General features: G+C 29.0%; 2 protein-coding genes across 5 annotated transcripts in view; one reads left to right on the forward strand and one right to left on the reverse strand.

Moving 5' to 3' along the window:
• The window catches only part of LOC129958141 (N-acetylgalactosamine kinase-like), a 44429-nt gene extending 34475 nt beyond the window's left edge, over positions 1–9954 (forward strand). The window contains exon 7 of the mRNA XM_056070359.1: positions 4635–9954. Coding sequence (XP_055926334.1) covers positions 4635–4812 — 178 coding nt within the window. The 3' untranslated portion in view covers positions 4813–9954. The remainder of the gene's footprint in view (positions 1–4634) is intronic.
• Positions 9955–16589: 6635 nt separating this feature from the next.
• LOC129958423 (integrin-linked protein kinase-like) overlaps positions 16590–24194 on the reverse strand; it is a 95900-nt gene continuing 88295 nt past the window's right edge. For all 4 annotated transcript variants that reach the window (XM_056070909.1, XM_056070908.1, XM_056070912.1 and 1 more), the window contains 2 exons: positions 17627–17757; positions 16590–17004 (listed from right to left, as the gene is read on the reverse strand). In XM_056070909.1, the coding sequence (XP_055926884.1) occupies positions 16858–17004; positions 17627–17757 (278 nt within the window). In that variant the 3' untranslated portion in view covers positions 16590–16857. The remainder of the gene's footprint in view (positions 17005–17626; positions 17758–24194) is intronic.

Raw genomic sequence — 24194 nt, forward strand, 5'->3', positions numbered from 1 at the left:
GGAACACCATTCAAAAAAATTCCAAATTGAAATTTTTTTGTTAAATTTAAGATGAAGTTAACAGAGATTTAAAAACATCAAATTATACAGTCTCAGAAATAAAAAGTGAATTATTTCATGAGCATATGAATAATTTATTACGTACATTAAAAAAAATTCCCTGCATAAAGTCTCGTAGCTTTTTTATTATTTTTAATTGAGATTTAGTATAAGTGCTCAAAATTGTAATTTAGAATCAGAAATAATTTTGTTCAATTTTGTCTTGTCAAGTAAATATTTTAACCGATCAAAAACATATTGAAGTGATGGTTTTATGGAAATCCAAACCGAAATCTGAAGAAAGAACGATAGAAGAGATATCTAAAGATTTTCAATAGTAATTGGAAATGGATATGTGGCTTGCTGAATTCCGTTTGATTACGTGAATATTGCTCCTCCATATTAGAATTAATATTATATTAAGTTTATAAAAAAGTGTATCAGTTATAGGAAGGTTACTATTAGTTGCAGCAAGGAGGGGTATATTTTCTTGTTAAAAGTTTAGGGGATGATTTAAACAATCCAGGATAAAGCTGGAAAAAGCAGAAAATTTGAGTGAAAAATTTTGAATCTTTGTAATTAAAGCAACTAAAAAAAAGATAATATATTACTGCAAAGCCATAAACGCTTTGTAGTATATATAAATTATGTTAAAGGGCTAAAGATAATAATAGGGAGCTTTGAAGTTATATGGAGAAATTGTAAAAGTGAAAGAAAGATTATTACAAAAGCATATTTCTGGAGAGTCACAAAGACGACTTTAAAGAAAAAAGACAAAAATGCTCAATTACTGTACCTTCGAAACCATTAATCATTTACCTCTACTTTCTGCTTCTGTTTCTAATATTTATGCAAATAAAGTGATTAGTAAAATTCTGATTGATGATGGAAAAGGAGGGGGCGGAGTGGCAGTGAATAGTGGAATTTTATTTCCCAGCCCGACACAGGGTAAGATCCTTTAATTGGTTTTTTCAATTAGTATTGAAAAGTTTATTTCTTTTTGGAAATATATTTGTTGATAAATTGACAATCGGCTCAACTCTATGTACAAGTAAACTGTTACTTTTTAAAAATTTCGTATTTCAAATATGTTTATTTGCTTTGAAATTAAAGGTTGTAATGTATCTATTTTTTTAAGAATTTTGTTTGCATTTTTGTTTATTATCTTTATGAAATGCTCTAAGTAATTTAACACTTCTTTGCAAAACACATAAACCACAAATCATTTAATGCAATTTTCAAATTTCATGAATGGTTAAAATAAGGATTATTATAGTTTGCAGTGTTTTGTTTTGGTGAATTGGACTTGCATTATCTAAAAAGCATACTAGCATCCCCTTATATCATTTATTTGCAATAAGAAAATTGGAAAGTCGGATATTTTTTCAAAAATAATTTTGTTAACATTTTTGAAAATTCTTGTGTTAAATAAATCCGCAAAAAAGGACATTGCATCAAGAACAACTCTTTTCCTTATTTTTCTGATAGTAATAATGCGTTTATTACTAATTTCATATATTTAAACACCAATGTTTTTTTATGTGATAAAGAATTGTAATCAATTACCCATGGATACTGCTGTTTAATTTCTTTTTTCATATCCCTCATTTAGTAGATATATATATAGGGCCAACCATCTGGGAGGGGGGTGGATGTTACGCGTCGGGGCTCCGCGATTGATGGAACTCCAACAGGATCAAGAATTAAAATAATGTTCTGATCAGTAACAACCGGATGGAAAGAAGAGAGGAAGAAATTCAATTGGAACAATCGATGGGTTTTGAAATATACGAAGTTTGCTGATATAATGCAGTTTAGTGCAAGTGTACAACATATTATAAACATAAATTACGGTCATTTACCTCACCTACTAAGTTAAATTGCATGTATTAAGTTGATAATTCTTATTATAAAATTTTAATATTGATAGATCTAATCATGTCCATGCTAAGAAATATCCCTCTGGGTGTCAAGACTCAGTTTCAAAAATTAGCGGGGGGGGGGGCGGAGTTAAATTTAAAAAAAGCCACGATTAGATCTGTTTTCTTGTCTACGAAACACTTCTGGCAGTGAAATTGCCTTGACTTCAGAAGTTACAATTAAATCTTCAACTGGCGAAAAAAATTTCTGCACAAACTACACAATCTTCCAATGAAAGTGTGGAAACTGTGAAAATCTTTGAGGAACCATATGTTTATACAAATACAGTTGCATCAGAAAATGACGTATAACAAATATGATCAAGTGTATTAAGTGATTCATGTCTATGACCAATCATTATAACTGATAAGTTTAAAATGTTTTGTGTTAAAAACAGATCTGTACAACACAAAGGAGTTTTTGCTAAGAATGCTGAAAGTAGATCATTTCCCACCGCTTACTACTTTTTAAAAAAAGTTGCTAAATAGTGAATGCAGCTTCGCAGCTGGTTAATGTAAAGAAACGCAAGACTCGATATTTTGTTTTTACTGTACATTATTTTCAGAGGAAATGAAGAATCCACATGGTTTATAATTAACTTTAATTATAATTGGAGAAAGTTGTCAACTGTAACTTAAGATCATGATCGTTCTACTTGTCATTTAATTCATTTATTTCTTGGAAAGAATTACTGAAACTACTAAATTTATGTTCGACTATTGATAAAACAAATGAAATTAATATAAATAAGGAAATAGAACGACTTAAATTACTATTTCAAAGAATTGTAGATATTATTCTACTTTTAGCATATATTAATTTTCCCATTTCGAGGAAACCATGCAATAATAGAATGCCTAATAATAGAAATTTCTTGTTTAATAGAATTATTAAGTAAATACGACTCTGTGCTTGTGGATCATATAAACAGAATAAAAAGTTCCAAAAATAGAATTGTGCAGGATTTAGCACATATATCACCAGAACAAATTATTCCTGCATCAGGAAATGAAGTTCTTAACAAAATTAAAGACGATATAAAAGTAACCACGTATTACAGTATTCAAATGGATTCTACTTCCGATATTTCCCATAAAAAACAAGCTTCATTCTTTATTAAGTATGTACATTTTGAAGAAAAAAGATTAAATATAAATGAGTCATTTACAGGATTTATTGAAGTAGTTGATGTGACTGGAGAAGGATTAGCAAAAGCTCTATTGGAAATATTTAATGAGCTTGATTTAGATGTTACGTATTGTAATGGACAGGCATTCGACAACGGTAGCAACATGAAGGGAAATATAAAGCTGTACAATCTAGAATAATTGCTCTAAACTCTCATGCAATTTATATGCCTTCCTATCACACTCTTTTAATTTATTAATTTGTGATGCCGCTTCCAGTAGTATATATTGTAATTTTTTCGGATGTTGCAAAGTTTATATTGCTTATTTTCTGCACCTACAAAAAGATGGTAAATTCTATAAAGGCATTTAAACGTTACTCTTAAACCATTATGTGACACTCGTTGAGAAGCTAAAATAGATTAGGTTAAAGCAGTATATATAAAGTTGGAACAAACTTGTATTTCCCTAGAAGAATTTATTGATGCAAATAACAATAATATAGCGGTATTCGAAACTAAAAGTCCATTGGATTCAATACAAGAAATTAAATTTATTTTATATTTAATAGTATGGTTTATAGTATTGTCCAAAATTGGCACTACCAATAAACTATTTTAAGTAAAAACAATTGTTCTCGACTAGGCTTTTAATTTAGTTTATAAAATTTAAGAACAAAATTTTATCTATTTTTGATGAAGCAAAAGTGAAAGCACATAATTTGAATATTGCAGAACATTTTCCTGAAAAACGAATTTGAAAAGAGAAAAATTATATTTCGAAGCAACAGAAGATGAAACTATAGAATACCTGGTTGAGGAATTTAAATGTTAACTCTGTAACTGATACTGTTATTGTACAGATAGAAGATCGATTTAAAAGTATTTCAAATTAATCACTGATATAAAAACTTTAGAAAAACAAGAATTAGAAAAATGTTCCAAAAACTTTGTAACGTTTTATAATAATGATATAGATGAAAACATAATTCAAATAATTGTTTTGATACGGGATTTGGTTTTGAGTGAAAGGGATGTAAATAACTTTCTACTCATATTGTAATGCATACTAATTAATGATTTATTCCTAAATGTATTAATTGTGTTAAAACTTTTTTTTTACATTGCCAGTTACTATAATAAATGCTGAACGATCTTTCAGCAAATTAAAATTAATAAAGAATTATATTCGGTCAAACGTGTGCATAGCGCTTAAAGGCATTTGCTATGGTAAGCATCGAAAAAGAAATTGCAAAAAATGGTTATTTTCCTGAAATAGATTATAGCAAAAACAAAATCACGCATTAAATAAACATATAGTAGTAATATATGTACGTGTTTGTATTTTTTTTTTTTTTTTTACTTTGCAAAAAAATTTAGGGACCTAAATGGTTTCTTGCACCCGGGCCACCCCTTCATAGAGAAGACCGTCTCTCTCTCTCTCTCTCTCTCTCTCTGTGTGTGTGTGTGTGTGTGTGTGTGTGTGTGTGTGTGTGTGTGTGTGTTATTTTCATTTTCATTAATACTAAAAGATTATAAAATGTTTCAGATGGGGTGGATGCTGTGTTTCATTAGTCAAAAAGAATCAAGTTACTGAGTTTTTGGAGACTGTAAGGAAAAATTTTTATGAAAAAAGAGTGAAGGAATATCCAGAAATTAATGTCAACTCTGCATTATTTGTAACAAAACCTAGTGGAGGAGCTGCTATTTATACATTGCAGATTTGATTGCAATGCTGTTTAGAACTTTCGTGAAATCGTAATATTTTATCTAGTTATTTTTTAAACTTAATTTGTTCAATTAATTGCTTTAATATTATTCGCCCTATTGGAGATTTTTGATTTTCACTTTTAGAATTAAGAAATTAAGCTTTTAGTAATTTGTTTTTAATTTGAAAAATATGCAAAAACAATTATGAAAATATTTGAAACATTGAGAGGTTTCTTTTTGAAAAGCATATAATGTACAATAAGAAAGTTTTTAGTATGCATTTAAAAATCATGCTTAAAAGATTACTTGGCATTAAGTGCTGTATTTGAAAATGATATTGCATTGATTACATGTGTGTGCATATGTATTTTATAATGCTTAAATAAGCATCAGTAAAATATTGACCAAATATTGATTTATTTCATATTACTTTTAAAAGAAAATATCCATATATCTGCACCTAATACTGCTTGCTGTATAGCCAGAAATATTGCTAACGTTCTCTTCTATGATTTGATATTCCATGATGAATATCAAATCATAGAAGACAACTTTTAGATAATTCACGGCAACAATTTAGTTTCTGATATAAATTTTCCAAAGTTATAGGCCGTATAGTTGACAAAGATTTGATGAAACTTCATAAATTTTATGCTGCTCATAAATTTTAACCATTTGTATTTTTAACAAAAATGCAAAGCATGAGAATTATACAGTTTGTATTTATTTTATATATAATTTCTAATGTATTTTTAATTTGTTGCTAGTTTTATTTTTCATGCAAAATCTTAGTTTCCATTATATCATATTTCGAAAAATTGAATTTTCTTTCTTTATGAAATTGTGCTATGTATGCATTATGAATAATGGCAGATTAAGCTTGTTGGGGGCTGGCCTCAGGCAGTGCTGTTCTTTATTTAATTTTTCGAATCATGTCTTTGGAAAATGGCACCTTAAGCTAATACAAAAATTTATGCACTTTCTAAGAAATTTGGCTCTTATAATTTCGGTTGCGAATTCTTTGATACCTAAATTTTTAAATCTTTATTCCATAAAATCTAAACGTTTGGAAGGAATTACAAATGTTAAAGATCATAAACCATTTGAATGTGTATTGAGATAATATGATATTATAGTATAAGTATTTGAATTTTTTTACACTCTGTAATCCATAACGATTTTTGAATTTTAAGTCTATTTATCGATAGTATTTAAAAGTACTGATTAAATCGGGCTGATATCTTCATAATATGACTTTTGAAGGGGGCGATATTTAAAAGAACACGAAGAGAGTATCTTATACAGCAAACAGTAGATATGAATCAGGGATAAATTAAAAATATTTAATTATAAATTAAATTAATTATTTTAATTAGTTAAAGTTTTTCCTCTTTCCTAGGCTTATCTGCACCGAAACTCAGCTAATAATGCAATGAATAATTCCAATTAATGAAGTTTAAAAATTGATGACAAAATACTTCAGCAAATAAAGGATTAAGCGGGAAGTTGTTGCTTCATTAATTGGGTTATTTTAGTATTACTTAGGTTAAATAATATCTTCCAAGTAGTAAGGAATGCTTTTCTCAAATCTGAAATATTCCAAATATTTAATAAACAATCCAAATATTTAATAAAATTAATAAATGAGTAACAAAGATCAAATTTAATTAATTAATAATTTTGAAACAAAGATCAAATTCTTAAAATAATTATATGCACTGCGTTTAGGAAATGTAGAACTTCATCAAACATACAGAAATAATTTTAATAAAATTAAATTCCTATTTTGAAGCTGTGTATGTGTTACTTAGGGAAAACTTTTTGTGTGTTAAAAATGTTAAAATTCTTTTGTGAAAAATGTGTTTCTTCGGGCAAGTAATTTTGAATCGTGATCAGATGGCATGTAAGCTGGTATTCCTTCTTTACATTTCTTCACCACTTTCTGGAATGAAGCTCAATTTCTGCAGATGTAACACACAAAGGTTATATATATAAAATATAATATAGAAATGGGTATCCTAGCTGTGAACTTCCTTTATTGAAGTTGAGATTGGTATTTGAATACCTCGATCCAGTCGCATACTGGAATGTTTCATTACTGAAGAATTTAATAAATTTAATGTTAATAACTATTCAATTAGATTTTAATTTACCGCAGCATAAAATCAAATCAATCTGACACACACACACACACACACACACAAAAATCATCACTTTTAAAACAAAAAAAACTAGCATCTTAATGTTTTCTTGTTTATAACATAAGTTTGCAATTCAAGCTACAATTAATTTTAAAAATTTCTAAATGTATGTTATCGGAAAGGAACAAAAATATTGGCCATAGACTGATTTCAAGCATAGATATTTTGAACTTGTAGACCGACGATGGCCCTTCCTCTTTTTTATTCTTTGATTCTAGTTGTTGATACATGCACAAAATTAAACGAAACTAATACAATTTGATTCTATTGCGACTCCGATTCCGCGGGAAAATAAGACTGACGAACTTGAATTATATACCAGCTTCCAAAATGAAACTAAGTTTTGGCAATGTTTATGGCCATGAGCAGCTCTTTATGTTTAAGGAAAAAAAATAAAGTTACGGAAAGATAAAAGTATTGTAATTTAACTTAGATCAAAGTATCAAGTTAGAATATTGGAAATATATGAGAATATTTCGGTTACATTTTCTGTATCCAATTATTTTATTAATTATTAATAGTTGATTATTTTTACATTATTTAAATTATTCCTCAAGTGCATTGTTTTTAAGTAAGTCGCCTATGTTTATTAGTAGAATTTTTTTTTTTTTTTTCATTTTAAAATTATTTTCCAGTTTGGAAATTTGACTCAAAATTTTGATAAATGTGCGCATCTTTCTGGTTTCTTAAGAGACTTGAATGAAGTAGTTGCAGTATCGAGGCTTTCGATCAAAGGATCGTGAATGTTTTGTATTCTATGAGATTCTTTGTGTGGAGAATGATATGATCATGGAATATATGCTCTTTTGTCAGTCTATTGTGGAAGTTACGGATGCCAACTCAGGTTTCGTCTTCATTTTATTGCGATTTAAAATTATGAAGACCATTCACTATAGCTCATATCAAAGTTTCTGATCAAGACATTAATGTAACAATAAATTAATTATTATTAATACAATTCAATGCACCGTGTTTGTAGATTCTTAAAGAATCATATGCATTCATATTAGTCAATATTTTTGAGTTTATTTTATGTTTATGTTATTTCATGTTGATTCTTGCCCTGCATCAAATTTGTAGATGTAAATGTTGCATTAAATTACTGAACAAATTTATATATATATTTTAAACTTTATTGTTTTTAATTTAGAACTTCAGCTACGTGTTTTAAGTATGAATAAGTGTAGTTTTGATTATATTATTTATGCGCACTGAATTTAAATCCTTTTTAGTTAGAAAATTCGCACATTTAACTATATTTCATGAGTTTAAATATGGAAGTTGCAAGTACAAAATAAATCTATAAACTTTATCTTTATTTTAATTTATTTCATGTTATATGTCAGAATTTTGCCTAGGAATTGTTCAATTTAAATAATACTCTTTTGTTGCAGTTCATGAGAATTTTTCATAATTTCGTTTTTCTCATTATATATCCATATTCAAACTTTTATTGGTTCTGTATGATATGTTTTGTTGTCATTTTTCTTTGTTTAATTATCTGAAGTATTTAGCATCTTGTGAGAATTAGTAATAGGATGTTCTTTCCTTTTTTTCTTTTTAATTGGGCTTTTAAGCCATGCTATGAACTTTAATTGAATATTATATTTCACCGATTTATATATTTTGATTAAAAAGTATTTTTTGATAATTTTATTTTTGCAATGATTATTTATTATGTAATAAAATATAATTTTTAAAACTTTTCTTCAGCTTCAAAACAAAACGCGATTCTACAAAATAAACTATATCCTGTCAAATAGATAAAGAAAGAAAAAAAAAAAAAAAAAAAACTTCATAAAGTTCAAGTAAGTTTATTTTTCTTGTTTATGAATCTTAAATATGTTAGAGAATTTCTGTCAGAAAAATTGCTTATTTTGTGTTTAAATTAATAAAAATAAGTGCTTTTAAAAAGTGAAAATACAGATTGTTGTTTTTTTAGAAGTTTTCCAGAATTTTCTGAAGAAAACATTCGTAAAAAATGCGAGGTATCAATATATGTATCGTTCCATTGTTAGTGTTTTTCGAGTTATAAATGCATTTACATGTAACTTTCAAAAAATTACATGGAAAATTCTTAATATTGAAATAAGTGTGTTCGAAAATTCTTTTTTTTCTCTCCCTCTTTTTTTAATGATACCTTTTGTTTAAAAAATGATGAAAGGTATAAAACATTTCGTTTCGAGTGATTAAAATACCTTCTATGAGTAATGTCTTCTTTATTCACTAGCAAAATGAGATCTGAAAATGTTTTATAAAAGATTGGATTAAATCCAACAAAAACTGTTATTTTTTAAATGGTGAAGGATATGTAAATTTGATGATGTAGATTGATTATGGTTTTGCTGCACTATGTATTTGGGAGGGCGTATCTAAAAATTAGTAATTAATTTGAATTTAACTCCTTATCCTCGCTGAGCGTTTTTTTTTCTTCTTTTTTTTTTCACACAAGTACAAATTTTAGAGATATATTCACTAACTAGTGCATAAAAAGAATTATAAATTCTAATTATATGAATAGCTGTCTAATTTTGGTTATTTCCTTTTTTTTATTTCATGAAAGTCGTATATTTTTTCATTTGATTTATATTATTGTTTTCATTCTTAATTATTGTATTTTTAATCAGTTTACCAGTTGATTTGCCATACTGCATATGCATTTACAGTTGTAATAAATTATTTTTATATGGTTGTAACATTACTTCATAGATTATTTTTGCACCTAGTCTCATTGCACAATTGCAGAAATAAAGCCTTGGAGCTTTAATGTCAATTTTTATAGCTAATATGTCAATTTTTCTAATCACCAGTAAGTACTCAATACCATGACAGTATATATGTTTTTGTTTTTTGATTGTATGTATTTTTTTATCTGACAAATGTAGGTTTTCTAAGTGGATTTTGTAGAGACCTAGCTAATATACTTGATTGCTAAATAAAATATATATTTACAGTTTATACCTTTTTCTTATTTTGCATTTGGTCTGAATTGAGTATCTGGTATCATAATTGAGATTAATTTTCATCATCATCAGGAGAATCTTTATTGCTATTTATAAAACTACAAAAACTGATCTGTTAAATATATACTACATTCGTATACCGGTTGTCTCAAAAAGTTTGTTTTCACCTGAAGATAACTAGGTACTGTAAATTGCAAAAATGCCAAATAGGGTGGCAAAGATTTATATATATATATATATATATATATATATATATATATATATATATATATATATATATATATATATATATATATATATAAATAATAGCTCTACCATTCGTATTTAAAAGGGTACAGTTTTTTTTTATGACCCTGTTAATAAAATTTGTTTATTAATTTTTATTTGTTTGTTTCTACGGTAATACGTCTTTGCTAAAGACTGCATAATTCTATGTTTAATGTTAACTGAATTATAAAATTAGCTGCTCTGAATGTGAACATCATATTAAATGATTAATTGAAATTGAAATGTTTCAATTATGAAATCATGAAATATTAGTGATGAAGTATACATTTTTCCAAAAGAGACTGCAGTAATTCCGAAGCACCAAAAAACTTTTTACTAGTCTTTAAATAGTTTTTAACATTGAGGATATGTGATAAAAAATTAGATTATAATTTGAGAAGATCATTTTGATGATTCCATGATTATTTTTATAATTTATTTGTTATTTGGAATTGATATTTATCAGAAAATATGCTAGATTATAGAATATGTCATTTGGATTATAGAAATTGGCAATGTTTATTTCAGTTCGAAGTTCCGAAAGAATATAAAATTCTCCCATTATAGTTCATTATTTATAATAAAATTTGTTATAATTCATAAAAAAAAATTGTGATTTATGATCTCAAGTCCATCTTTATTTACTAGTGTAACGAAGTATATAACGAAGACAGTATTGTAATCTTCGAAAAATTAAACTCCAGATTTTGACAAATCTCAACATTTCAGACTTCCCTGAGTCCTTAAAGCAAAGTTTTGGAATATGTCTGTGAACGTAATAGCTCAAAAACGTCTTGAGTTAGACAAATTGAAATTTGGTTACGCGGTGTTTACAACAAATTTGTAGATTTCTATCAAATTTTGAATGCAATCCACTGACATGAAGTCTGTATGTTTGGCTGTTCGAGTATAAGTGAGCACGCTAGACAGTAAATAACTATATACGAATAAAATCGATATGCGAATTTAGCATCTAAAGTTAGATACTTATCGAATTTTGAATTATATCCATTAAATTGTCTGTAATTTTGCATATATGTAAACTCGATAATTTAAAAACACAACGTCTTATATCAATGAGATTTGATATGAATCGTGATATTAAGTCTGCATTCTATGTTAAATTTTGATTTCAATCGAGTGAAAAAAAACGCATTCATAATACATATTTGGTTTTTTTTCACCGTACGATGAAGCACGAAATTCAAAATAAAAAATCTAAATACTTATGGCGTTGATGGTATTCCCCAACGTCCCCGATTTTATAAGGGTGGGTGGTCATACCTTTATTAGAGAGTATACTGGAAAGTTGTGGAGAGACCATTCCTGGTAGTTAAATTGAATAAGCGTCATTTAAAAAAACAACTTAATTCTAAAAATAATATGTTTATTAAATTTTTTTTTTTTAAATTTTGTTCCCATTTAATATAAAATTCGAATACTTGAACACTGTTGTGTCCACCCGAATTAAAGGATCAAAAGGAATCATTGCCACTTCATTCTTTTACACTATTTAATAAAAGTTTTAGAGTAAAAAATAAAAGTGTTGGTCAATAAAGAATATTTTTTATACTGATTTTATCACAATCATGTATATATATTAGAGAAAAAGCTCTGGCCAATCCACAGCGAATATATATGTATTATTATTATTATTATCTCTCTCTCTCTCTATGTGTGTGTGTGTGTGTGTTGCAGTTTGTAATTAATCTATTCTCTAAAAAATATTTGTGTTTTTTATTCTGAGTTGCGTGGGATCGTATTTTAATCTCGGATGGCATTGATTCTCAAAATGCTGCGCTGGCTAATTCTTTTCTGAAATTATATAAATTCAAAATATTTTCTTGATCATTTTTCTTACTTTATTATCTATTATTACGCTATGAACCAGAGCTTAGATAAAGGATCTTAGTAGTGTATAAAGATTGGACTATTTCCTTGAACTTATATAAAAAAAAATATAAATTCTCCAAGAAACTCCACAACTTTTGCTTCAAATCAGATATTGTTCATAAAATCAAGTTTTACATACATATGAAAATTTGTCACTAAACAGTATATTCTTTGTTCAAATGAGAAGAAATAAAGTTTGTAGATGCGTTAAATAACTAACAGGAATTGCCTTCAAATTATAAAACGATATTAGAAAACAAACATGAAGGTAAGTCAAAAACTTAAATAAGTTTAGTTTCCTTACTTTCTTGTCAAAAATATAGTTTTTCCAGGAGGGGCCTCAAAATATTTTATCGCCTATTGTTAAAATCTGCCACTGCGTGTATCGCTTCAGACGACAAGTCCTTTGAACATCTACTTTAAGTACTCCTAAGATTTATTAATATTGCGTTCTACTTGCCAATATCGTATCTATAATTGTACTGTTTTAAATTTGTATTCCATTAAATCTATATCATTCATATCCGGTGTAATAATTTCTTGATGGTTTTCTTTTACTTAATTCATTAGCTAAGTCACCTATGTTGAGCTGGGGATACGTTTGAAGTTTGTAAATGGCAGTTTGGAATACCCTGTAAACTATATTCATTAAACTAGAATAAAAACACTTCGTTGTTTATCCACAAATGCCCAAATTTATCATTTAAAATATGGATAACTGGAATAGAGATCTGCAGTGGCCTAGAGAAACATGTTTTGAATGCTTATTAAACTGCCAATAAACAAAGAAAAAAATTCTCTTACAAAATACATAGATTTACTAATTTATGCTATTTAACTCATACTTTAACAGACATTTCAGAATTCGGATATTCTTTTTTCAATTTTCTGGAGTAAAATGCTGTGTATGTAATTATCACGGTTATTTTGAGCCGTATTAAGTGGTAAATAGCGTTTGGGGAACAGATGTTTCGTGTCTCACTCCTGGTAGAATTTGATATTAAAAAATTGAAGAAAAGACGTTAAAATTTATCTGTTTCGTAAGGGTGCTTACTGGCATATGGCGCATCTTTACTTTCCTCCCCTTCATCTCTTAACACACTGTTTCACTAGATTTTGCAAGAAAAAAAAAAAAAGTGACATAACTATTAACGTAATTAAAACATAAAAGCATTCCACAAAAATAAATTTAAGTAATTAAAATCTGTGAAAATGCCATTTTTAATAAGTAGTGATTTTCATATTTTTAGTAGTTCAAGTGAAATTTTTATATGTGAAATATATGCGTTATTTCAGTTTTGATATTAAATGACCAATAAAATAAAAGCTGAAAGTAAAAAAAAAAGTAAAACATTGTAAATGTAATTTTAAAAAGTATAAAAATTTGAAGTTATAACTCGTCACCGATTTAAAATTTTCCTACTTAAATAACTATTTTGACTGAACAAATCATTGAATTACAAAACTAGCTTTTAGTTTTAGATGTGTAAAAATTAAAAAAAAAAATCATGCATCAAAATTACTGATTTCCGCTCCAATTAACTTATTTAATTCAACAACAATCAATACAACGACACAAAAACGATGACAACTTGAGTTGAAAACCAGTGAAAAGTTGCGTTGTATATTATTACGCCTAATGAAATAGTCTTTAGTTTGATTGCAATAGTAATAAATTAACTGATTTATTTGAACATCATTTAATTTTAACTCTGACTGTAATGACTTGAAAATAATGTCTAGACTTAGGGATCAAAAAGTTCCAAATTTGAAACCCATTTCAACCAAAAATTATAGGCGTATATAATCTTGGTGAAGGTGGAATTTGACGCCGGAAGTTAAATGTCCTCCCGCCTATATGATGCTAAAGTTTGGAAAGAGAGGTGCCACTTCAGAAGGAGCTCTTTGAAAATGGCCTTGCCTCGTCCTCACCATCTGATCACAGTTTAATCCGTTCCCTCGTGTTGCCTCACAAGCGAGGCATTAACATAAAAAAAAATTAAGACATTAATCATATAGGCATTTAGTGTAATAAAATTTTAGATTTAAAAGGAAAATTCTGTGATTTAAAAGATTCGTTTCTCAAGCTTCGAGATGTTGGAAATAGGTATTATATCATTAATTGGTAATGTCATCATTTTTAGCTTTTTGTGTACAGTCAGCTTGGATTGTCATTGGCTATAGATGTCATCAGATATGGTAAGAGCTTTTCTTATGAATAAAAAAAAAAAATCATTTGTCTCAGTGACAAAAAAATTAAACAGATTGTCCTCTCTAATTGTGGCCTATTGGCTGATTTCTAAACTATTAGAAATACTTTAAACTGGCGAAATGCTTTAAATGATTAATTTTATGTTTTTGAGTCAATAAATATAATGCTGGAAAAAAAAATTACGATTTTTTTTTTTTTTTAATCTTGGCTCTAACCCCATGCGACTTTTTTTCTCTGTGGGAATTATTTGAAATTCGATGTCTATCTTGATATTCTTTGAAAGTTAATGGCCTTAAAGGATACAATATAAAAGATTCTGATAAATATTACTAGTGATATATCACGTTCGATAGTAAAGAATGTTGTGTAGAGGAAGCCGAGTATCGTCCACAAAAATTGTGGTCACATTAAATAAAGTCGATATCCTTTACCGGGAAGCGAATTATTTGAATAAAATGCTCTGTTATACTGGAATTCTACTGGTAATGTCTTTGAGTGAAGATGAAGTCGACTCATAAAATTTCAATATCGCAATTTGAATGGGCTCACAACCATATCACTAAGTTCATAAATTTCATATGGATAAGAACTGCAATTCAGACAATAATTATGATGAATGCTCGTAAGAATAGCTTATGAAATCAAGTGTATTACGAATAAAGTTAATAAACCTTATTTTATCCCATAAAAATTACAAAATAATAAAAACGAAGACATTATATTTGCTTTTATCGCTAACATATTGTATGTAACAAATTACTCCTGTAGTGTAACAACATACCTTAATTTAGTGCAAGTTGTTGCAATATACATATGTGCATAAAACTTAATACTGTTGAATTATCTTTGTCTAATCGTTTCTAAAAAATGTGTTATGAATCTTCAGTAATTAGAATAAGTTTTAAGGAATATTTAATAAAAGTACTTGTAATAGATTCTTAAACATGATAACAACTAGCCCCGGTCTGCCCAACAATATAAAATTTTCTCTGCTATGTTGCACTACAAGGCAAAGAATATAATATTTTTGAAAAGAAATTGTGCATATATATATGTAATGATATCTCTTAATCTAATTTAAATCTTAATTTCCTAATTTTTATTATAATTTTACCCATATTTACCATTTTAAAATGGTCTCTTATTTCCTAATCCAATTCCACCTTTATTTAACTCGAACTCTGTAAAACTGCTGTAATCAACAGATTCTCACGCTCCGAGGTGAGGGATAAAAATCTTTAATGCTTAGAACATTTTTACAGATACCTATATTTCCATATCCTAAATCGACACGTGTAAAAGAAATCCCTATCAAAATCGCATTGTATAAACCACCGATGGAAAGATTTTGGCCTTTTTTACTCTTCTGCTCTTGTGTCGCGATGTAGATTGATTTATTCCATTTCGGGAGGCATAATGTATGCGGATAAAAAGCGTTAAGTAATATGTCAAAGTTAAAAATTTAAAGGTGTCTTCTCGACCACGAATCTGATATATAAGGTTTTAAAACATTTTTTAACACATAGGGCCTGTGATCAATGCTTATTGAAGAATTCATTACATGTAATCAAATTTGGAATAAAAGGACACCCCAGCTTCTACCACCACAGACAGTCGAAAGGGAATCAAGCATTTCAAGCATAAACATTCCTTCAGAGCAACTATTTTACACTCGATTAAAAAATATAATGTTTTCAAAATGAATTTTCAGAAAAAATATTGTAAAGAATATAAAATAGGTAAATATGCACATAATAATGAAAGTAACTATTTAACCATAATACAATTTTTATTTAAAGATATAACATCATCATATATGTGTAATCGGTAAACTTTGCCAAATGCGCTTATTCCTTATTAAATTAATCTTCATTGCAAACAACTGCACATCTTCCGTTCTCCCAGATTTAGTATTTTGAAAGTTCTTGAAAATATTTGATCAACTTCTATGCTGTAAAAAGTATCCATAGAAAAGATGCAACTTATCTTGAATATTTCCCTAAGCATCATTCAATGAATATATGCAAAATAACTACTGGAAACAAAAAAGAAATCATATTGGATATTTTCTCAGTATTATTCCTTTTTCATCTCCAATAGTTATTTTGCATGATTCTACATATTATACCATTAGCAATTGTAATCATATATTTAAAAATCAAAATACGCACGAGCGAAAAACTGAATTTTTGACATATAGACCTTACACAATAAATTTAAGAATCAAATTACAGCAACTAAAAAGAATTTCCAACACCTCTAAAAATAGTTTTTATTAGAATTTTAAACTAACAAAACAAATGTAAAAATATTAGTTAAACAATCAACTTGTAAAAAATATTACAGATCTTAATTTCAACAATTGTTAAAATTTTACTTACAACAACCACACATCTTTAAGTAGTAAAAGCAAGCTCATAAGTGTATACATATAAAAATTAAATCTTCTAACAAATACTGTGGATTTTGTTAAAACTAATTACTCTATAAAATGAACACAAATGTATAAGCAGATCTCTAAAGTTATTACTCTTTCATCTTGTCAAGAATAGGTAATATCATATCGAATGAGGGTCTCTTTCCTGGATCTTCATTCATACAAATACGAATGAGACGAGACATATGTTGAGAGATGCCGAGAGGAATTGTCACTCGCAATCCCTCCAGAGCAATCTACAAAAAGAAACATTAGACAGATGATATTATTTTAAGTAAACATAAACGTAGCTATACATTTTTGTTCCCTTATTAAATGTGATTTGACAAAAAAGATAAATGGCTCCAAAAAATAAAAATATTTTTGTATCTTTTTACATAATAAAAACTATATAACATAATTCTTAATTCTTCGGAACTGTTTTAGAGAATATTAACAAATTTAATTCACATGCAATCACATTTTATAAACCATATAGTTTTTATATATAGTTAGTTATTATGCACATTAATAAGAGACAATTTGAAATGGTATATTTCAATCATGAAGTTACCATAAACATTTGATTTCAACAAAAACAAAAGATAAATATATTTAAAAGGATACTAATTATAAAAAAATAATAATTACTGTCTATGATATTGCTGATAATATCTATTCATAATGGAGTGCAAATAATTTTAAAAAAGATTGATAAAAAATTTAAATAGCAAATAAAAATTTGTATTATTTCTTATGATAAAATATCAATATTGCAGAAAAATGTGAGAATTGTGTCATGTACCGGACGTAACTAATGTAAAAAAAGAAAAAGTGATAAATTAATTTTTAAAAATAGAAAACTTATAACATTCATACCTTCATTCCAGTTTGCATCGGAGACAAATCAGCAAAAGGTACTTCACGAGTAGCTAATTCCCATAAAATCATTGCGTAACTCCACATATCAGAGGCTTTAACATTAGTTTCATCTTGTTTCTTTTGTAAAGCTGGATTTAAAAAAGGTAAAGTGCATAATTTAAATAGGGTGCAAGTTTCAATAAATAGAAGGTTAAAAGAACTTATAACCTATCAGAGAAACAGAAATTGAAGTTCCATTCATTAGAAAGGTAAAGTTCTCAAAAAGATAGACACTGTGATACAATTATTATTGAAAATAATAATTATAAGGTGAAATAATATATTTATATACAGGTAGTTAAAAGATTTTGAAGGAAACTTAAAGCATTCATGACAATGAAATATTCACCAGAGCTGATCTCTTTAATTATCAATGGAAATTCTCATTTTAAAATAATTTCTTTGTATTTCATGCTATGTTTCTAAAATCGCATACTAAATACCATTAAGCGTTGTAACGATCACAAAAACGTTTTAAATAAGTCTTCTTCATCGTTTAGGAAATAAGAGGATAATATTGAAAGGAGAAAAATCTATAATTCAGGGTTTTAGATTACAATTAATTAAACGAAATCATAACGTACGCGTTGCAAATTGGATTAGCGTTTTAAAAGGAAGTTATGACTCTCTTTTGAGATCTTTTAATGGTAAAGGATTTGACAAATACTGTATGCTTTAGTTGCACATAAGCCACATTTGACTATACAGCACCAAATATGTCAATTAAAAATCACAGCCAAACTTCTAAATCAATTAGAGGTGATAAAACTTGGAAGTCAACAGTATAGAAAGTGAAAAACAAGATAAAACAAGCAAGGAAAATGTCAAATTTCCATCATAGAAATGCCAAGACACAATAAAAATACAAAGAGCAATGCCGAATAAATCTTGCTTAAAAACAATAAAATCATTAAAATTTGGAAATTAGCCATCTCTTATACCTACTGATATAAGAGATGGCTTCCTTCACAATTTTGTTGTAAAACTTTTACTGGAAAACTAAAATCCCATTCGGCCACATTAAAAATTCAGAGTTTTAGCTACTGGTAAAATTTATTTAAACTATTAAATAAGCATTAATTAAACAGAATCATGTTTTAACTTTTGTAAACTAAGTGATTTCAGATTGAATTTAGCGTCCCAAAATAGGATTGAAAGCTAACAAGAAAATTTTTGTGTTTGTGAAAAATAAATTAGAAGGCAGTCACTAGTCATAATATTGAAATTAAAATACCTAGGCATCCAACATTTATCTTTTTCGGGGCACAGTTTAGCCAAATATGGCTCCTGCGCCAAAAAATGCCGAAACTATATTTTCAGGATTCATGTGACAAATTAAATCAGCCAATAACGAAAATTTAACTTACTGAACTGTTTTCTAAATTCGATTAACGGAAGCAAATCACATGAAACGATCTAAAAATCATAATTGAGTAACTTCTTAAAGGAGGGGGTAGGGACGATATTGTGCAACTGATCGTTTCTCAAATCATTACATTTATTCCAAATAACGCAAGTGTACTATATTATTTTATAATTATAAACTGGGTACTTAAAATCGATGCACAATTTACACCAAGCTATAATAACCGTATAGATGGGTTTTTAAAAATTTCAACTAAGCAAGAACTTATTGAATATTTCATGAAAATGTATACAATTAAAATATCTGAATTTGATTTTTATTTGGAGCAAAATTCTCTAATTTGATAAGCTATGCCGCAAACTAAGAATATGAATTACATCCAGAAGCACTAATTATTAAAACCGAACAAAAACAATAAGGAAGATAAATCGATAACACAGAATGAAGGCACCAATTAAAAAAATATAAATATTATGAAAAATGCCAATGTCCTTCAAATGCATGAAGAGGTTAAATTAGATTTTTTTCCCCTACTAAAGAAGCTTAGAACTGCTTGAGTAAAATTTCTCCAATCGATGTCTCTTAAAGGCTATACAGTCTATTAAGATGAGTTGGACAATCGCTGCATGTCCACAACCATAAAAGTTTTTAGAAACAAAAGCATGTTTGGTGAAAATCGTGCATCTCCAATCTGAAGTCGAGTTAAAATGACAAAACATCTTCTATTAAGTTTAGAATCCAAATGCCAAAATGTTTGTTATTTATTTTCATGTTCCTTTTTCTTCGCCAGTATAAATAATGAGTCGGGGCAAGAATTCAATAACTGCAATTCATTCAGTGGAATATTAATGTGAGAGGGTTATTCAAAAAAAGAAAAAAAAAAAAAAAATAGGATACGGAAATCCTGTGAAAGTAAATATCGAAGAATTATAGAAGTCACGGATTTCATTAATAAAGATTATCTGTATAAAAGCTATTCATGAATTCAATTTATAAAATAGATTTAGGATTTGAAGTATGTTAATGTATTTGAATGAAAAACAAAAAAGCCACTATTTCCGAGAACACAGAAGCAAGAGTGTAGTTTGTAGTTTACAATATGACATCTGATAACAAAAGTACAACCAACATGGTTCAAGTGTTTGAATCCATTCGTGAAGATTGGCTCATAAAGTTGTCGATGTTAATAAAAAAAAATGAAATAAAAACTCAGCTATCAAAATCTAACTTTGTCAAACTCTCAAAAGGATTAATTTATGAGAATCCTTTAAGACACTGAACGCATCGGGAAGCATACTGAACATGTGCATTCCAAAATGGGGAATACGTGGTAGGGGATTATTAATAAAAAGTCTCTCTTGTAAAGAATGATGTCCATTTGCTAAAATGCGAAAGGAAGAAGAGAGGAAAAGTTTCTCTTCTATACAACAAAGGCAGTTTAAAAACTTCTGCACGTAAGCTAGACACAGCAGACATTTAGAATGCTTTCAATCATAGGCTTAGAGCCTGATGGTGCACATAATCAAGTTGTTTCAAATACACTCGTGTCCAAAATTAAAATCACCAACATGTTTTTCAAAATAATTCTAAACTGCTACACCAGTGAAATTAATAGAATTTGTATTGTATATATTTTGAAGAACGGGTAACATAATTTCAACCTTCGGTTAAAAAAAAAAGTTGTTTAGTGTCAGTTTTAGCAGAACTACTGGAATTAAACCGTTTAAGCAACTGGGATTTTTGCTTGCAGTTTTGTGAATATTGCATTAAAACAAACAAGTTAGCCTGTTTGAAGTGAGAATGAGTTCTCATAACCATTCAGATGATTTCTTGAGATGGAGAGCTGTTGGCAGGCTTGAAGCTGGCCAATCTCAAGCGGAGGTGGCTCGATGGTTACAAGTGGCACCGAAAGTTGTATCCAGATTGTGGAATCAATTCAGAAAGAGGGCCAAGGCCACTACAGAGCAACAACACCTGCACATGATTGCTACTTAACGTCAAGTGCACGACGAAATAGGTTGACAACGGCTCCTCAGCTTACTCGTGACCTTGCTGCCGCGTCTGTAATAAGAATTTTCAGGCAAAAAGTATATAGACAACTAGCAGAGAGAACCCTTTATGCCCGTGGTACAGTCCTGTGTGTCTCTATCACTATATCCAACAGAAGGGCCAGTTGTTGCGGAGCTGAACACATCAATCTTGGACACAACAAGAATGAGGGCGTGTCCTTTTCAATCATGAGTCAAGATTCACAATATAGAATGATTCTCGTCAAATCATTATCTGGAGAGATCGAGAAACTAGCTATCATCTCTCTAACGTAAAAGAATAGATTGGTCGACAGATTTCGTGAAAAAGACATCCTTGTCAGAGGCGGCATAATGTTTGGCACTCGTACACCACTGCACGTCTTCCATACGGGTACTGTCACCATACATCTCCATAGAGATGAGGACCTTGAAATCTATGCCAGGTTTTTCCGGGGTGCTATGGCTCTGATTTCATTTGTTCATTGAGTGAATATTTCATCAGTTTTCAGATTTTTTTCTTTATGACCTTAATTTTGGGCATGAATGTGGGAAGATCGAGTAGAAGCGGATGATATTTGGATAAACACGAAGCAAACATGAGAAGTCTGCTCCTTAAGAAATATTGGAAAGAGTTCTTAAGATATTTTATGATCGAAGATATCTCTTCCGCAGTTTCGTGATATGAAAAAGGAAAATCAAGCATCAATCAAATATTATGCTTAAACAATTATGGTTATCTTGAAGACGAATTCGGGCCCCATTCAAAGGCAATTCGGGATCAGAGTGAAATACTCTTCTACAAAAGTAAATACTAATAGTTCTTTTTTTCTATAGAGATTCTGTTTTTTTTTTTTTTTTTTTTTTTTTGGTAGTCCTGTTTGATCATTTAATAATATTGTTTTGTTGACAACTGTTTTTCTAAGAATTCCATATTACGAGCACAGCATGAAATCTGTAAATCATAAACGTACAGGTTTTTATTAACAATTAAAGGATTAACTGATAAACAGGATTATAGGCTAAAACAAGGAAAGTTACACTGAAGACACAATCCTGAGGGACTCCTTCCTAACAAAAGACACTGCAATTCATGTCCCCATAGCGGATTCTAAAAACACTTTGCTTTAAAAAGTTTGGTATGAATATGGGCAAATTTCCTCATAAACCTAAATCATAGATTTTTCACAAATACCATACCTCCAGGTACAATCATATGCTTTGTCAAGATCAAAGAATACTGATATCAAATTATTTTCTTTCATAAAAGTAGCTCAAATATTCGTTTCTAAATAAAATTATCGATTGTTGACAATATTCTACGAATTACTCTGTAAAAAGGAGATATATTTTTTTTTCTCAAGGATATATACCAATCATGCATTCATCATTCTTTCAAAAAGTTTGTTCATGCGGCTGGTTAGAGCAACTGATGTATAACTAAGCGAATCATCCGGATCTCTTCTGGGAATGGGCACTGGAATTACAAACGCACAATGCATGTATATATTCTTTCCATATGTGTTTAAACATGTAAATTATATTTAGAAGAGAGGTTTCAGAAAAATGCTATATTATGGAGTACGTGATTGCATCAAGACCCAGTGAAGTTTTAGAAAATGGATAATACTTTATGCAGTTCCAAAACAGCGAGGTCAATGTTATATGATGTCGTTATATGTTTTTCTGTTTGAAAATACAATTTGGTTATTTTTGCACGACTTTTACAAGCAACGAAAGGCTTCGCACAGTTACTCACTAAGCAAGTAGAAGCAAAAACATCAGCAAGAACATGAACAATTTCCGGAATATTGAGAAACTATAGCGCAATAATTGTCAGACAGGAGATGCAATAATAAGGGCAGATATCAAGCATTATTGTTCCTTTTTTTTTTCCCATTAGAGAAGAGTTTACATTAGACAAACCCAATACACACACTTCACTTATCCGCCGAGCCCACTGTGTAAAACGTTTGGCTCTTCGAAAAGCAATCAGATTTCCTGAAATTTGGACATTACATAAATATATCCCAAGCTCTCATCTGATCTTTGTATGCATCGATGCAATGTTAATTCCACCATGGTTCCTATACTTAGGGAAGCTAAATCCCGATTTGGGAATACCAGCATTTACTGCTGAGATAATGATCCTAGTAACCAAGTCAACTATTTCATTAAAAGTATCATTTTTTGAATAATAGCTATGTAATTAAAGCTTCACTTGTGAAAATTGTCCAATCAGCTCTATAAATTCAATAGCGTGATTAGACGTAGAACACGAATAAAACTGGCAGTAACGCAGTCCAGGAAAGTTGGGACATGTTTAATATCACTCAAGGCAACTTCAACTCGAAAGTTAAAGTAAGGAGCAAGAAAAGCTGTGCACTGTTCAGGGTCCAGAGAGTGGAAAAATCTGCTTCGTTGATGGAAGTAAGTCTTCTCCATAATTAGGCAGATAAAAGAAATGAGTATTAATGCGCTCCTCAATTTGCCTTCCTCGGAAATTAGCGTTCTCGCTCCCCAATAGTTGTCTATGGCCATTACGAATCACCAATGATGATAAAACAGTATGCATCTGAGCTACTAATTTGTCAAGATCACTTTCATCGACATTGGTACTGGGTGGAAAATATAGGGTACAAACCGTTATTAGATTTGCAAAGCGTAATACCGACTGTTATACCTGCAAATGAACAACAGAGGACGGCGTATCATGGATGACAAGAATAACTCCTGTAGCAGGTCGACTAGATTCATTATCTTTTCTAACAAAGCTATAGCGTCTGAATATTGATAGGTTTCAAAATGGAATACAGATGTGAAGCATTGCATGGATCAAGGCTTTTATATGACAAGTTTTGGTGTGAAAACCGCGGCAATTCCATGGCATTAGAGATTCCATTAGAAGAGCAGAAGAGTCATCAAAAATGATTTTTGTCGAGAACTTTTTTCATGCTTCCGTATTCAAATTAAATATCCGTTTCGGAAGAAAATGCGTCTGATTTTAGAAAATTTGTTTGAATGCTTGTGAAGGGATTTTTTTCAGTAAGTTATAATCTTACTTTAACAGTTTCCTTTCTAGGAGTTGGATAGATTTCCTTGATTTCTTAAGGAAAATATTTTTTTTTAGACT

The sequence above is a fragment of the Argiope bruennichi genome, chromosome X1, assembly GCF_947563725.1.
Source record: "Argiope bruennichi chromosome X1, qqArgBrue1.1, whole genome shotgun sequence".
Lineage (NCBI taxonomy): Eukaryota > Metazoa > Arthropoda > Arachnida > Araneae > Araneidae > Argiope > Argiope bruennichi.